At 37.8% G+C, this 16383-nt stretch overlaps 1 protein-coding gene across 2 annotated transcripts in view; it reads left to right on the top strand.

The window, feature by feature from the left end:
- Positions 1-16383, top strand: part of LOC150074993 (sodium/potassium-transporting ATPase subunit alpha-like) — a 632142-nt gene that overhangs the window by 176089 nt on the left and 439670 nt on the right. For both annotated transcript variants that reach the window (XM_090388637.1, XM_090388636.1), the window contains exon 3: positions 12240-12299. In XM_090388637.1, the coding sequence (XP_090244763.1) occupies positions 12240-12299 (60 nt within the window). The remainder of the gene's footprint in view (positions 1-12239; positions 12300-16383) is intronic.

Raw genomic sequence — 16383 nt, 5'->3', positions numbered from 1 at the left:
GCTCAGTGTTGGGTCATTGTTTTCTGTATTCATAAATGATATTGATGATGGTATATCAAGCTTAATGTCCAACTTTGCAGACGATACAAAGGTTGGCAGGGTTGTCAAGGACACTACTGACATTATGCTGCTGCAACAGGATCTGTAAAGGTTGAGCAGATGGGCTATGAGGTGGCAAATGAAGTTTAACATTGACAAATGTAAACTACTACATATGGGAAACAGCAACTCCCAGAGCAATGTATCAACTTTGTGGTACTACACTGACAGTGGTAGAGAATGAAAAGGACCTGGGGGTAATTGTGCAGGCAGATATGAAGTTCTCTGAGCAGTGCAGATGGGCTGCAAGAGTAGCTCATGGTGTCTTGTCAATGTTATAAAGGAATTTTTCTAGCAGTGATAAGGTGATTATTCCATTGTATAAGGCAATGGTCAGGCCACACCTTGAGTACTGTATACACGTCTGGAGGCCTCATTTCAAGAAGGATGTATAATTGCCAGAACGAGTACAGAGAAGATCAACGAGATTAGTGAATGGAACAAAGGGTTGCTCTTATGAAGAAAAACTTAAGTTTTGCAAATTACAGTGTCTGGAGACTAGGCACCAGCAAGGTGACTGATAGAGGTCGTATAAATAGAGGTCGTATAGAGTGACGTATAAAGTCTTGAATGGTTTGTGCATGCTCCACTCAGATGGGATTCTTCCTCTTGCTCGGAATAATCACCTGAGAGGGCATAAATTGAAATTGAGGAAAGATAGATGTAGGATAGATGTGCGGAAATTTGCCTTTAGCCAGCGAGTAGTTGGTTGGTGGAACAGACTTCCATCCTTTGTTGTGGAAATTGATAGCCTAAATAAATTTAAGGCTCAGCTGGACAGGTATTTAGAACGAACTGGTGGTGAAATGGGAGTCGGTTTTTTTTGGCTGATGCTGCATAAGCTTTCTTTCTTGAATCATATGCCTCTGCTAATGCTAATCTGTCCAGGCCAATTTGATTGACAGCACTCTCATCATATTCTTCCTCCTAATTGTGTCTGGGCAGAATTGCAGATCAACACTTGAAAGTATAACCCTAACTCACAGCATTTTTTAACATTGACCTGTACTTGCTAAGTGATTCTACCGTTCTCCTACTTTTAATGTCATTATTGCCAACGTGTACAACAATTTTTACCTTTTGTGTCCTTAAAAGATGATATCTGCTCTAGAATGTTTTCAACTTTTGCCCCTGGCAGACATACCCTGTCCCTGTTCCACCTCTCTTTTTTGCACAGTATTTTCCTCATTTTTCTGACAATAGAGTCGCTGCAACAACTAGTTTCTGTGGAACCAGCGTATTCTGCCTTGGGATTGCCGATGTGCTCCCTGTTGATGAAGTGCAAGCTCTGACGTTGATGTGGGCAGCTGAGAGCTTGATGTTTTCCCCGATTTAAATCCATTGAGGGCCTTGCACAATCTGTCACCCTCTTATCCAAGCTCTCATAAAGTCCCATAACAACGTTGAGTTGGCATCTTACTTTTTCACATACCTTACATCAAGCACACACAAAGAAATCCCACCTTGGCAATATCTTGTCCCATTTCTGAAAGGTCCCCAAACATTTCACAAGTTGCTTGTTTTTTTAGGCTCTGATGCGTTAGAGAATTGCCCCTCCCTTTGGTTCTTCCCTGAGTGACACCACTCTGTTTACTTTGTGCATGTTGCTTTGCTGCTTTAATGTGGGGCATGATTTCCATTTAAATGCAATTTAATTAATTAACAATAAAAATTAATAAGGTTAATAAATTTAGTTGATTAATTTACTATATTATACTTGACTATACAATACTATACTAAGCTAATGCAGTAATATGTATTCCACTATATAGTTTTACTATATACCTTAGCTATAAGTTCGAGGCATACCGGCGCCTCCGTAGACAGGTGGGCAGGAGCAGCAGTACGTAGCACATGCTTCTTGATTAGACCGGGGTTCGAGCCCGTGACCACCAAATATGGAGGATGCGGAAAGGTTCAGGGAATGACCACCGCATATCCAAGAGCAGGATGGCCTTAGTTGCTAATGCTCCTAAAAACCAAATAACAAACAAACACAAACAAACAACGAAGCATACATTAGCATTAGCATTAGTAGAGGCATTTGATGCAAGAAAGCAAGCTTATGCAGCATCAGCCAAAAAAAAAAAAAAAAAACCCACTACCACTTCACCCCTCTGTTCGTTCAAAATACCTGTCCAGCTGAGCTTTAAACTTATTTAGGCTATCAACCTCCACCACAAGGGATGGAAGTCTGTTCCACCAACCAACCAACCACCCACCCGCTGGCTAAAGGCAAATTTCTGCACGTCTATCCTACATCTGTCTTTCCTCAATTTGAATTTATGCCCTCTCAGGTGATTTTTCTGAGCTAGAGGAAGAATCCCATCAGCATTGAGCATGCTTAAAACATTCAAGGCTTTATACACCTCTCTCAGATCACCTCGCTGGTGCCTAGTCTCCAGACACTGTAATTTGCAAAACTTAAGCCTTTCTTCATAAGAGCACCCCTTTGTTCCATTCACTAATCTTGTTGCCCTTCTCTGTACTCGTTCCAGCAGCTCTACATCCTTCTTGAAATGAGGCCTCCAGACCTGTATACAGTACTCTAGGTGTGGCCTGACCATTGCCTTATACAATGGAATAATCACCTCCTTATCCCTGCTGGAAAAATTCCTGTATATCATTGACAATACTCCATGAGCTATTCTTGCAGCCCGTCTGCACTGCTCAGAGAACTTCATATCTGCCTGCACAATCACCCCCAAGTCCCTTTCATTCTCTACCACTGTCAGTGTAGTACCACAGAGTTGATACGTTGCTCTGGGGTTGCTGTTTCCCATGTGTAGTACTTTACATTTGTCAATGTTAAACTTCATTTGCCACCTCTCAGCCCATCTGCTCAACCTTTCCAGATCCTGTTGCAGCAGCATAGTGTCAGTAGTGTCCTTGACAACCCTGCCAACCTTTGTATCATCTGCAAACTTGGACATTAAGCTTGATATACCATCATCAATATCATTTATAAATACAGAAAACAATAATGGACCCAACACTGAGCCCTGAGGGACTCCACTAATAACATTAGTCCACGAGGAGCAGTGTCCATTGATTACCACTCTCTGTCTTCTCCCCCTCAACCACCCCTTTATCCATAGAAGCAATTTGCGCCAATGTCACACTGCTCCAATTTGTGCAGCAGTCTTCCATGTGCAACAGTATCAAAAGCCTTTCTAAGATCCAAGTATATAATATCAAAGTTATTCCCTGCATCCAGTTCTTTTGTGACTGCATCATAGTATCCAATCAAGTTGGTCAGGCAAGACTTCCTTTTAACAAAACCATGCTGTGTCTGAGCTATAACTGAAGTCTTGTCTAAATGATCCTGCAGTGCTTCTTTAACCAGTGCCTCCATTAATTTTCCTGGAACATAAGTTAAGCTCACAGGTCTATAATTACTTGTGTCAGCCTTTGATCCTCCTTTGTGAATTGGGGTCACATTTGCACATTTCCAGTCTATGGGTACCTCCCCTGAGTCCAAGGAAGCTCTCATAATTATGGCTAAGGGTTTGCTTACTTCCTTTGCTGCCTCCTTTAATATAACTGGATAGATCCCATCCACCCCGGGTGCCTTTCTTGTGTTTATCTTCAACAGTTTCTTCTCCACTTTACTCCCAGTTATTTCAAGATTCTGTAGCTTACTGCTAGAGTTGAATACACCTCTGGCATTCCCCTCGCTGAATAACTCCTCATGTGTGAATGTCGATGCAAAATATTCATTTAGTTTGTTAGCTACCTGAGCAGGATCATCAACAGTTGACCCATCAATATCAAGTGGACCAATCTGATTCATCCCCTTCCTTCTAGAGTTTACATAAGTAAAGAACTCTTTTCTGTTTTTCTTTGCATCCCTTGCCAAGGATTTCTCGTAATCTTCCTTCGCCTGCCTAACCTCCTTTGTAACTTGGTTGCATCAACTTGTATCTATCATAGGCTTCTGTGTCATGTGTTAATTTGTAAGTATCCCATGCATTTTTCTTCTCTGCCATATGCCTCATTAGTTCATCTGACATCCATTTTGGCCTAAACCGTGAACAATATTTCTTAGTTGGTATGTAAAGCCTAGTAGCTTCCAAGATAAGTTCTTTGAATGCTTCCCATTTTGAATTTGCTGTTGGTAACATCATCAGTTGGTCCCACTGTATAGAATTTAAATACTGTCTCAGTCCATCGTAGTCGCCTTTACGGAAGCAATAACCCTTCCCTTTACCCCTAATGGTAGTTACCTCTTTGAGTAAATCCCACTTCAGCACACTGTGATCACTGCCACCTAGTGGTTCATTTATCTGCAGATTCTTAATGCATGAAGAATCACTGCTGTTATCAAGTTGTGCTATACCATAATGATCACAAGTTAAATTAGTTATAAATTTTGCTAAGTACAAAAGATATATGCCTTAAAAGTGGTTAAAACCTTCAAAATATTTATTAAAATTAAAACCGTACTATTCTTCTGTGCTACTGGTTACACTATGATATTCTAGCCAAAACACTGGCACGATAGCATTTTGAGTAGTGAGTTGTAAATTACAAAATCACTGGCTAAATTAAAAAATTAATCTAATGAATGCCACTAAACCTTTTAATCTATTTGTAAAACACAAATTAATATGTTAACTAATCAAAAATTCGATAAAATTTCAAGGAAAACTTCCATTTGCAACAGCTACAGAAGTCTGTCTTTACTAAGTGACATCTGGCAGAGAATTACCAACATTACTTCAAAATGAGCACAATATTTGTTTAAAATGAGTCCTATTTTACAACTGTGAAGTGTGATAATGAACAAGAAAGATGTGCAAATACTAGAAGCAGTGCAAATGAGATTTTTAAGACTATTTTAGGCTTTACAAGACTAGACCATAAAAGAAATTCAGATATTCATGAGATAATGTAGTAGATGACATAAGATAATATCGGAAAAAAGGATCAGTCACATAGAAAGAATGAACCTAAATGGGATTCTGAAATTAGCATTTAACTGCAAACCTGCAGGCAAGAGATATTTGAGCCAACTGAGACAATGATGTCGAGATCAAGACCTCCAGAGCTACAGCAGAACAGGTCTTAAAAATCCTAAGCAGAATGAAGTTCTTGATGATGATTATGATCTTTTGAATTGTACACACTTATTTTTTTATAAAAAATGTTTGAAGGCTGAAGGGAATATTGCTGCTTAGAAAGGCCAAGTATCGATCCTTTGAAAAGTCACTGTTATATTCTCTAGAAGTAAATGACTTGTTTAAAAGTAACTAGGATCAGTTAATTTTTCTTTGCTTTTCCTCTTTTTGGTCACAATGTGCATGCTGGTTAGTCTGAAATTTTTTTTTGTGTAGTGGAACATTTCTGTACTGTTCAAAAGTCACACAAAGAAAAATACTTCAGTCCGTAGCAAAATTTTTTCAGTAACTGGATGGTCCGCAATTCCATCAAGTTTAATATTAGATTTTGAGTTAATGGAAGGTGCCAACTACCTAAAGTTTTATAGCAAAACTGAACTGTTATGGCACACATGCAAAGAATGTACTTTCATCCCGTGCCATTAACAGCAGGAGAGTTAAAGCAAAATGAAAATACAAATTCCTAATTGAAATATTTTTCAGTGCTAACTTTATCACATTTCCAACTTGAACGTCTGACAAACAATCAAATTTCATTGAGCAATCCAGAATTACTAGTTTTGTTATATGCATGAATGATTAAAACAGCCACAATATGCATTTGCATATGCACATAAATATAGGATTAGTATTAGTAGTGGCAAATGATGCAAGGAAGCAAGCTTATTGAGCATCAGCAAAAAAAAAAAAAAAAAAAAAAAATCTATCCATCTCACCCATCCATCTTCTCATAGAATTTGTCTAGTTCTTCCTTGAATTTATTCAAACTATGACTTTAGCATTACTTAACCCCACTGGTTCACATCTGGTGAGTATGGGCTTGGCACACCCAGGGTCCTGAGCTGAATATCATCATTCTTCTCTTATTGGGTGATTCCCTTCTACTTCTCTCTCCCTCTCTCTCTCTCTCTCTCTCTCTCTCTGGGTAACTTTGGAAATCTTTTTTAAGCTGGTGCAGCGTAAGCCTCAGGCTTCTTGCACTATATGGCAAGTAATAATAATAATAATAATAATTAGTAGAGACACATGATACAAGAAAGCAAGCTTATACAGCATCAACCAAAAAAAAAAAAAAAAAAAAACTCTTTCCCATTTCACCCATCCTCCATCTGATCACTCCAAATGTTTATCTAGTTCAGCCTTAAATTTATTTAAGGCTGAACTAGATAAACACTGCTGCTCCTGCCAGGTGGGCAGGAGCAGCAGTGCGTAGCACATGCTTCTTGATTAGACCGGGGTTCGAGCATGTGACCACCAAATACAGAGGATGCGGAAAGGTCAGGGAATGACCATCGCATATCCCCAGAGCAATATGGCCTTAGTTGCTAATACTCCTAAAAACCTAAATAACAAATAACATTTGTCAATGTTAAACTTCAGTTGCCACTTCTCAGCCCATCTACCCATCTTTTTCAGATCCTGTTGCAGCAGCATACTGTCAGTACTGCTATTAACGACCCTGCCAACATTTGTATCATTTGCAAACTTTGACATTAAGCTATATATTCCTTCATCAATATCATTCATAAATATACAAACAACAATGGGCCCAACATCGAACCCTGAGGGATACCACTAATAACATTAGTCCACGTAGAGCAGTACCCATTGATTACATCTTTCTCCCACTCAATCATCCTTTTATCAATTGTAGCAACTTCACCTTAAGGCCATACTGCTCCAATTTGTACAACAGTCTTCCATATGCAAAAGTATCAAAAGGTTTGCTGAAATCCAAGTATATGATATCAAAATTTGCATCCAGTTCCTTTGTGACTACATCATAGTATCCAATCAAATTGGTAAGACAAGACTTCCCCTTAACAAACCCATGCTGTCTGAATTATTACTGCCATCTTGTCTAGATGATTCTGCAATGCTTCTTTAACCAGTGATTCCATTATTTCCCTTGGAACAGAAGTCAAGCTATAATTACTGTCTGTAATTACTCGTGTCACCCCTTGATCCCCTTTGTGAATTGGAGATACATTTGCACATCTCCAGTCTGTGGGGACTTCCCATGAGTCCAAGGATGCTGTCATAATTATGGCTAAGGTTTTGCTTACTTCCTTTGCTGCCTCCTTTAATATAACTGGATAGATCCCATCTACCCCAGGTGCTTTTTTTATGTTTATCTTTAACAATTTCTCCTCCACTTTGCTGTCAGTTATTACAAAATCATTTAACTGTTACTAACTGGCCCTCTCCTCCTTGAATAACTCCTCCTGTGTAAATGTAGATGCAAAATACTCATTTAGTTTGGCAGCTATCTGAGAATGATTATCTACAGTCAAACCATTGATATCAAGTGAACCGATCTGATTCACTCCCCCCCCCCTTCCTTTTAGAGTTTATATAAGTAAAGAAGTCTTTGCTGTTTTTCTTTGCATCCTTTTCCAAAGATTTTTCATAATCTGCCTTCGCTTGCCTAACCTCCTTTGTGACTTGATTACAGACTAGCTTGAATCTATCCTATGCTTCTGTGTTGCCTGACAATTTATGTGCATCCCATGTATTTTTATTCTCTGCCACGAGTCTTATTAGTTCATCTGACATACATTTTGCCTAAACCTAGAGCAGTATTTCTTAGTTGGAACAAAAAGCCTAGTAGCTTCCAAATTTACTTCCTTGAATGTTTCTCATTTAGAATTTGCTGTTGGTAACATCATCAGTTGGTCCCACTGTATAGAACCTAAAAAATCTCTGAGACCACCGTAGTTGCCTTTATGAAAGCAAAAACTCTTCCCTTTATCCCTGATGGTAGTTACATCTTTAAGTAAATCCCACATCAGTACACTGATGTGGGATTTACTTAAAGATGTAACTACCATCACTGGATGTGATCACTGCCATCTAGTGGTTACTTTATCTGCAAATTCTTAATTCATGAATAATCACTGCTGATAATCAGATCAAGTGTGTTATGCCCTCTTGTTGTCTCTCTAACATGCTACTGTAGAAAACAATCATCCAATAAATTCGCAAAAGCCTTGCTAGTGTGCGAGTGACCAAACCGCAAGTTCCAGTCTATATCTGGGAAGTTAAAATCCCCCTTATATCACACAAAACTGATTCAACATTGCACTGTCCATCTATATCAACTGGAAGCACTTCCTTAGATTTTATGTGTTTCTTAACTAACAGCATAACCCCTCCTCCCTTCCTATTCTGTCTGCCCTTTCTGTACACATTGTAATTTCCAAATTCCAATTCTGCATCCCTGATATCTGAATAGCACCACGTCTCTGATATCCCAACAATATCTGTCTTGGATGTCTTAACCATCACTTCAAATTCATCAGATTTATTTATTATTTATTATTACTTCCACAACAATCAACTGCTAACAGTAGGCATCTTTCTGAACATCTACTCTGCAAAATTCCTTTCTCAGGTTGAAATTATGTGCCCTTGTGTGTGTGTGTGTGTTTAGTCTCAGCTAGAGAAAGAATATATATCATCATTGAGCTTACCCAATCCATTCAACACCTTAAACATCTCAATCCGATCTCCTTGCAGGTGCCTAGTGTCCAGACACTGCAATTTGCAAAACTGAAGCCTCTCTTTGTAAGAGCACCCTTCTTGGAAAGATTCTTAGATGGATTGCAAGGGGCTGCAGGGCACAGGACACAGGATTATGATTAATGGATATTGTTGTTCAGATTGATTTAACATCAGAAGTTGGGTTCCCCAGGGATTGGTTCTGGATCACTCTTGTTTTTGACTTTCATAAACAACATTGACAAAGCGGTAGAGGGCATGATGTCAAAATTTGCAGATGTGTAAAGATCGGGAGACTCATTAATGATGAGTGCCATGCAGTGCTCCTTCAAGATGACTTGAACGGGCTTCAGGGATGGTCAGAAAGGTGGCAGCTATGTTTTAATGCAGTAAAATGCAAGGTCTTCCACTTGAGGAATAGCAACCCAAAATAACTTATATATTGGTGGGACTGAATTAAGGAAGGATTGAGGAAGAAAGAGATCTGGGAGTTATAATAAGGATAGATATGAAGTTTTGTGAGCAGTGTAAACAGGCGGCTAGAAAAGCCCATGGTTTGCTATCAATGATTTATCTAACAATCTGCTGTACGGACAGGAAGGCCATAATCCATCCTACTTTATACTCAAGTTTTCAAGTATAGAAAGACATTGAGATTCTTGATTGGGTCCAAGATGAGCAGCTTGCATGGTGAGATCAGCAAAAGGGCAACCATATGATGAGGAAACACTTAAATTCCCTGGGCTAGGAAGCTTGGCAACTAAGTACCTTAGAGCAGACCTGCTTGAGCTTTATAAGGCTCTCTCAGAGCCTTATAAAGCATGAATAATCATATAAGTTACATTTGCCCATTGGAATATTACCTATAGATCAGCATTTAAGGGATTTGAGAAGACAAAGCTTTGTGCAGGGTAGGGTTTCTCAAACTGGTAGGTGGAATGCAAGATGCATCATCAGCAAAACTGCAAATTGGATTTCCAATCAGTGGAAGAGGGTCATTATTATGCAAGAGGAAAAGTGTGGGAGAAAGATCTGAATCTTGGGGAACACCTCCATTAGTAGAGAATTTAGAAGACAGAGACTGCAGAGATCAGTCATGGAAAAAACTGGATATGCAATTGCAAAAAGACAGTTGGCAATTCATAAGATGGGAGCTTGTTTATAAGATGTTTATGCCAAACACAATCAAAAGACTTATAAATGGCAAGATAACTGATTTACAAGTTATTGCAAGCTTTAGTATAGGCCAAAAATGAACCTGGAGATTTGGATGCAAGCCAATTGCTGTATGCAGCATCCTTATCTTGAACAGCCCTGGCACATTTATTGGAGAACCAATTTTAGATAAAAGATGAGATTTTAAAGTGGAATATCGAATAAAGGTTAGCATTCCTACAAGAAGAATAATTTTACTGACAGGGTCTGAGCAAGCACTGATGTCAGAAGATTTCAAACAGCATGTAATCTAACCAATGAAAAGAAGAAGAGAAATCTTGTAGATTATCCCATTTTATAATGCTAAACAGTGCAAGACTGAGAATGGCCATAAGAGAAAGGCTCCTTTGGGAAAGAGATCAACGAGTTCTGTGCTGCTCATTATTTTTTGTTTCTTTTGGATATAGTGGCTATGCATCTTCTGACTTAAAAAAAAATACCAAACATAATGTTTAATTTCTGTTTCCTTGTTCAGTATTTATCCAAATTTTAATGTGTGCACGCACATGCATGTGCACACACACACAATCACGCATGCACAATATCTGAAAATGGTGTATTTCAGAATTATTATACTCAAAACGATCTTGATGCCAAAACTAAGAGGTATAAATATAATATTAAAACAGAAAACATCAAAAATCATTTAGAATTGCCAATAACCATTTACATATGGAAACCTTTTTTTTCTCAACAGTTGCATGGCATTCTTGTCACCAAGATGATTTAGATGAATAATGGAAAAAATCAATATCAAGAGTACTTTAGTGGAAGCTGCTATTTGTCTGTGGATAAGGTGTGTGAAGCAAGTAGCAACACTATGCTTACTAAGAAGCATTAGCAACACTATGCTTCTTAGTAAGCATTAGTAGAGGCACATGATGCAAGAAAGCAAGCTTATACAGCATCAGCCAAAAAAAAAGCCCTTTCCCATTTCACCCATCCGGTCACTCAAAATCTTTGGCTAGTTCAGCCTTAAATTTATTTAAGCTATCAACTTCCACAACAACAACAACAGATTCAAGTCTATGCCAGCAATCAACTATGCCCCTGGCTAAAGGCAAACTTCTGCACATCTATTCTACAATTGTCAGAAATCTATTCTACAATTAAGAACCCTCAGGTTCTTAATCTGAGCAAGAGGAAGAATCCTGTCAGCATTGAGCCTGCTCAATCCATTCAAGTCCTTATACACCTCAATCAGATCACCTCGCAGGTTCCTAGTCTCCAGATGCTGAAATTTGCAGAACTTAAGCCTTTCTTCATAAGAGCACCCCTTTGTTCCCCTCGCCAGTCTTGTTGCCTTTCTCTGTACTCATTCTAGCAACTCTACATCTTTCCTAAAATGAGGCTTCCAGACCTGTATGCAGTAATAAAGGTGTGGCCTGACCATTGCCAAAAAAAATAAGATTATCCCCTTATACAAGGGGATAATCACCTCCTTATCCCTGCCCACAAGATTCCTATATATCATTGGCAAGACCCCATGACCTATTCTGCATCCTGTCTGCACTGTTCAGAAAACTTTTCATTCTCCACTACCCGAGTGTAACACCACCCAGTTGGTGCATTTCTCTAGAGTTACTGCTATCCATATGCAGTACTTTGCATTTTCCAATGTTAAACTTCAGTTGCTGCTTCTCAGCCCATCTGCCCAACTTTTCCAGATCCTGTTCCAGCAGTATACTGTCATTACATTATTAACCCAGCACCAAGATTCTCTGGAACTAGGACTGAATATTTCTGCCTTCAGTTGCTGTTATTTGCTACCCATTGTGTGTATGTGGAAAATAGAGGGGACAGGAATCATCTAATTTAAGCGAGGAAATTCTGTAGTCATAAGACATAAATTCTGTAGTTTATTAGAATATAATTTAATGTCATATATTCTGTAGTTTATTGGAATATAATTTAATATCATATATTCTGTAGTTTATTAGAATATAATTTAATGTTATAATTTAGACAACATTAAACTATATTCTAATAAAAATTCCAGACAATTTCAAAAATTTTATGATAATGGATAACTTGTAATGCATTCTTCAGTTTATTAGAATATAATTTAATGTCATAAATTCTGTAGTTTATTAGAATATAATTAATGTTGTTATGACAACATTAAATTATATTCTAATAAACTGAAGAATGCATTACAAGTTATCCGTTATCATAAAATTTTTGAAACTGTCTGGAATTTTTATTTTCATTATTATTTTTTTATAAGTGAATGGGATGTATACATTTTGACTGTTTATGGATATTAATCTTAACCCCCCCCTTTTTTTTTTTTTTACTCTCCAGGACGAACATAAAATTCCTCTACAAGAACTTTATGCCCGGTTAGGAACGAATCCTGACACAGTAAGTAATTTGTTAAATATACTGGAAATACCCATTTGGGTTATTTTCGGTATATTTGTTTTCAGTATATTTTATTATAGATGTATTTTACCACATAGTACTGAAGGTGTGGCCTGACCATTTTCTTATACAAGGGGGTAATCACCTCCTTATTAGCATTAGTTGAGGCATATGATGGAAGAAAGCAAGCTTTTACAGTATCAGCCAAAAAAAAAAAGCCCTTCCCATTTCACCCATCCAATCACTCCAAATGTTTGTCTAATTTAGCCTTAAATTTATTTCAGCTATCAACTTCCACAACAATAGATGGAAGTCTGTTCCAGCAATCAACTACCCATTGGCTAAAGGCAAACTTCCACATATTTATTTCCTCAATTTGAATCTATGCCCCCTCAGGTTCTTAGTCTGAGCAAGTGGAAGTATCCCTTCAGCATTGAACCTGCTCAAACCATTCAAGGCCTTATGCACCTCAATCAGGTCACCTCGCAGGTGCCTAGTCTCCAGATGCTGCAACTTGTAGAACTTAAGCCTTTCTTCATAAGCGTACCCCTTTGTTCTTCTCACCAATCTTGTTGCCTTTCTCTGTACTTGTTATAGCAACTCTACATCCTTCCTAAAGTGAGGCCTCCAGACCTGTATACGGCCTCCAGACTGTACTCAAGGTTTGGCCTGACCATTGCCTTATACAAAGGGATAATCACCTCCTTGTCTCTGCTAGAAAACTTCTAATATTATCTCTGCCTTTCACCGTAAAAATACACCGTAAAAGTGGAATAAGAATAAAATTTACTTACATGAATCATTTTTACATTACATTACAGTTCAAGCATGTTTGATTATCAAATAATAGGCTTAAAACCTACACTGAAACCTATACATTAGTATTTGCCAGAATCTTGCCACCTGTTGTTTGTGAAGTATTGGTAACCATGAGCTAAGATTTGAGTAGCTGTTATTTGGGATTGAGAGCGAACAGGTGCACAGAAGATATGAGCGAACATTGATGTGATATTATGGTACAAAGGTCTAGAGAAATATTTTTAAAAGCCTGAAATTTTGGAAAGGAGTGGAGCTGGAACTGTGATTCCAAATTTATCACCAAATTTTTGTATTCAGAGGAGAACCAGGGACTATGGAATTGGGCCTGACATTTTTAAATCTAGACCATTGCACAGATCATTCTGTTGAGACACTTAAGTTTACAAATATATGGCTGTTGTTTTTACCTCCCTCTACCACCAATTTTATTCAGCCACTGACTGGATCAAGGCATTATTTGCAACCTAGAGAACATATAGACTCTGCCTAATCAGGTACTTAATCTGCAGTAGAAGGAGGGAACCATAATGGGTTGTCTTGGATTGTATCCGTAATTCTGTTATTATTCGGGACAGTATTACTTCAAATTTAATAATCAAATGCTTCATAAAAAGTGGCTTTGCAGAGAATATTATTGAAAAGCATTGCAATTCATGTTCAGCAAATGATTTTGGTGGCAATGTTGAAGAATGGAGAACTTTGAAGGAGCATATGTTCCTTCAAAGTTCTCCATTAGTAACCCTGAGATATACCCAGGTTACTGAAAGTCACACCAAAGTGAAGGTGTAAGCAGAGGATTTGGCTCTCACAGACCAACCGGATTTAGCCAAAATTTGGTCAACTTGTTTTGAGTGTCATTAGTTCCATCGGCATTTTAGACTCCTGGGTAGCAAGCCCAGCTTGGCATACTTAATAGAATGTCTGTTACAGCCTCAGCAACTGTGTGCTTCTCTAATATCATTACAGTATATTACTTATTTTATGACAATTCTGCTCAGCTTTGCTATTTCTTCTTGGTACTAATATGGTTTTGGTAATAAAGATAGTTGCAAAATACCTATTCAGTCCACTGCTTATTCAGTTGGATTGTTGATTATACCCCACACACACACACACATACACATACACACTGTGATCTTACAAGGGATCTGTTGAATTTACTTTTTGCTTATGTGCATTCATATATTAATAGAAATCCTTTTCCCCCATTCTTAGCTCTCTTCACCACAAAATTTTTAACACTTCACCGTACAGTTTTTCCCACTCAGCTTTTCAAGTCTTGCATCATCATCAGTGTTTCATTGCACATCTGCATATGGTTATCATACAAAGCAGTGTCACACAATTGCCTGTAACTAGCCCATGCTTTTTTTTTTTTTGCTCAATTAAGTCTTTTGTCACCCATTTTTGGCATCTTTCTTTTATAGCTTCTCAGCTGAATGTGTTTGGCCTCTTAAATACATCCCATTATGTATTATTATCAAATATCATATAATAATAACTCCAGTTAATAGAGCTGAAGAAATACCTAAAGTCTGCCATTATCACCCTTCCTGTAATTGATGGTACCATGTTCCAGTTATTCCTGCAATATGAAAATTAGTTGATCTAATCAAGAGCCCAAGTTCACCTATTTTATTTACACCACTCCTAGCATTACTATACAGACATTTAAATTCTTGTGTTTTTTTTGTTTTTTTTTACTACCCTAATACATCCCGTTTAGTTATTTACCTAAGTCTTTCTCTGTGGCATGTAACTGCCAGAGATTTTTGTGTCCAATTCATTCTTTGCATGTATATAGAATTATGAAGTATCCCACAGGTACTCTGGAGAAGAAAGCAAGTATAACTTTTGTTGCTATACTTTATCTGAGTCTTACCAGATACTTCCTATTACCTCCCTCAATTATTAATTTCCCCAAACCCATAAGGTCTTCCCTGTTGGCATCAGCAAAGACCTTTGCACCTCACCTATTCAAGTGAATTCCATTCTTACAAAATCAGTATCTCATATTGTGAATACCTTCACAGTGAGTTGCCATGGTATTGTACTGCCTTGAATAAGTAACACTTCACCAGTGCAGAAGACTATTGTTACTTATGCTCAGCAGATATGCCACCCAGATGACACTACTTTGGTAGATGGCTACTGATGCTATTGCACTAACCTATATGTTAGCAATTCTACCACGTAGCCTGTGATTCTTGCCCTAAAATACTCTATGGTCTATACTACTACTGCGCACCATCGGACATCTCTCATATTGTGGAGTTATACTTCATAACTGGGTTGTCACTATTGCAACACCAGGATACCTGCTCACCCATCGATGAGAAGCCAATAACATTCGAAATGATACAGTCTTGGTGGTGGTATCCACTGAGAATAAGTAACACTTCTCCACTGGTGAAGTGTTATTTATTCAAGGTAGTACAATACCATGACAACTCATTGTGAAGTTATTCACATTATGAGATATAATTAAAATGATGCCAGTTTAACTACTTTGGTAGATGGCTATGAATTAAACTGATGCTATTGTACTGACCTATATATGCTAGTTATTCTACCACCTAGCATGAGGCTCTTTCCCTAAAATACTCTATAGTCATTAGTTCCCTAGTTAGTAGCATCATCAATTTTAGTACCTGAATAGTTAAGCAATTGGAACAAACTTATCTGTGAAAAGAATCAAACCTCCCAAAAACTTTGTAATTCATTTCACAAATATATGTGGTCTCAGTTCTGATCTCACTGGTATCTGTTTCAATCTACATTCTGTCATGCCCCACTTACATTTCTTGGCCTAATCTCAGCTATCAGCTGTCTCAAATACCTCATTCTGATTATTTGTTCTTATTTTTCACTCAGTGATTCTTTCTGATTTAAAGGTGGTACGTATACATATGTCTGTTCCGATATTTCTTATCCGAGACTTCCTTTTCTAGAAACTCCTCTTTTTTGATATGATATGATATTTTTTGATATGAAAGGTTTAAAATCTGCCTTTCTCTGAAGAGATTTTAAACCATAGCTGTCCTAACTGTGAAGTTTTAAGCCTTTACTTCACTTTTCTAACCGTGAAGTAATTTTTCTTGGCAATTGGATTTAGAGCATCAGCTGGTTAAATTTTCTGTTTATATAAACCAATCTAGTAGAGATGATGGGACTTTTGCTGTTACTAATGGCCTCACACAACTTGTTCATTTAGTTTCTAGAATACCAGACTGTTCTTACTATGCAGCTAGCATAATGCTATTAA

This window comes from Mastigoproctus giganteus, chromosome 14, assembly GCF_048544385.1.
Source record: "Mastigoproctus giganteus isolate SK-2022 chromosome 14, ASM4854438v1, whole genome shotgun sequence".
NCBI classification, from domain to species: Eukaryota; Metazoa; Arthropoda; class Arachnida; order Uropygi; family Thelyphonidae; genus Mastigoproctus; species Mastigoproctus giganteus.
Note: the sequence above shows the minus strand (reverse complement) of the source record. Positions and strands in the feature narration are given on the sequence as shown.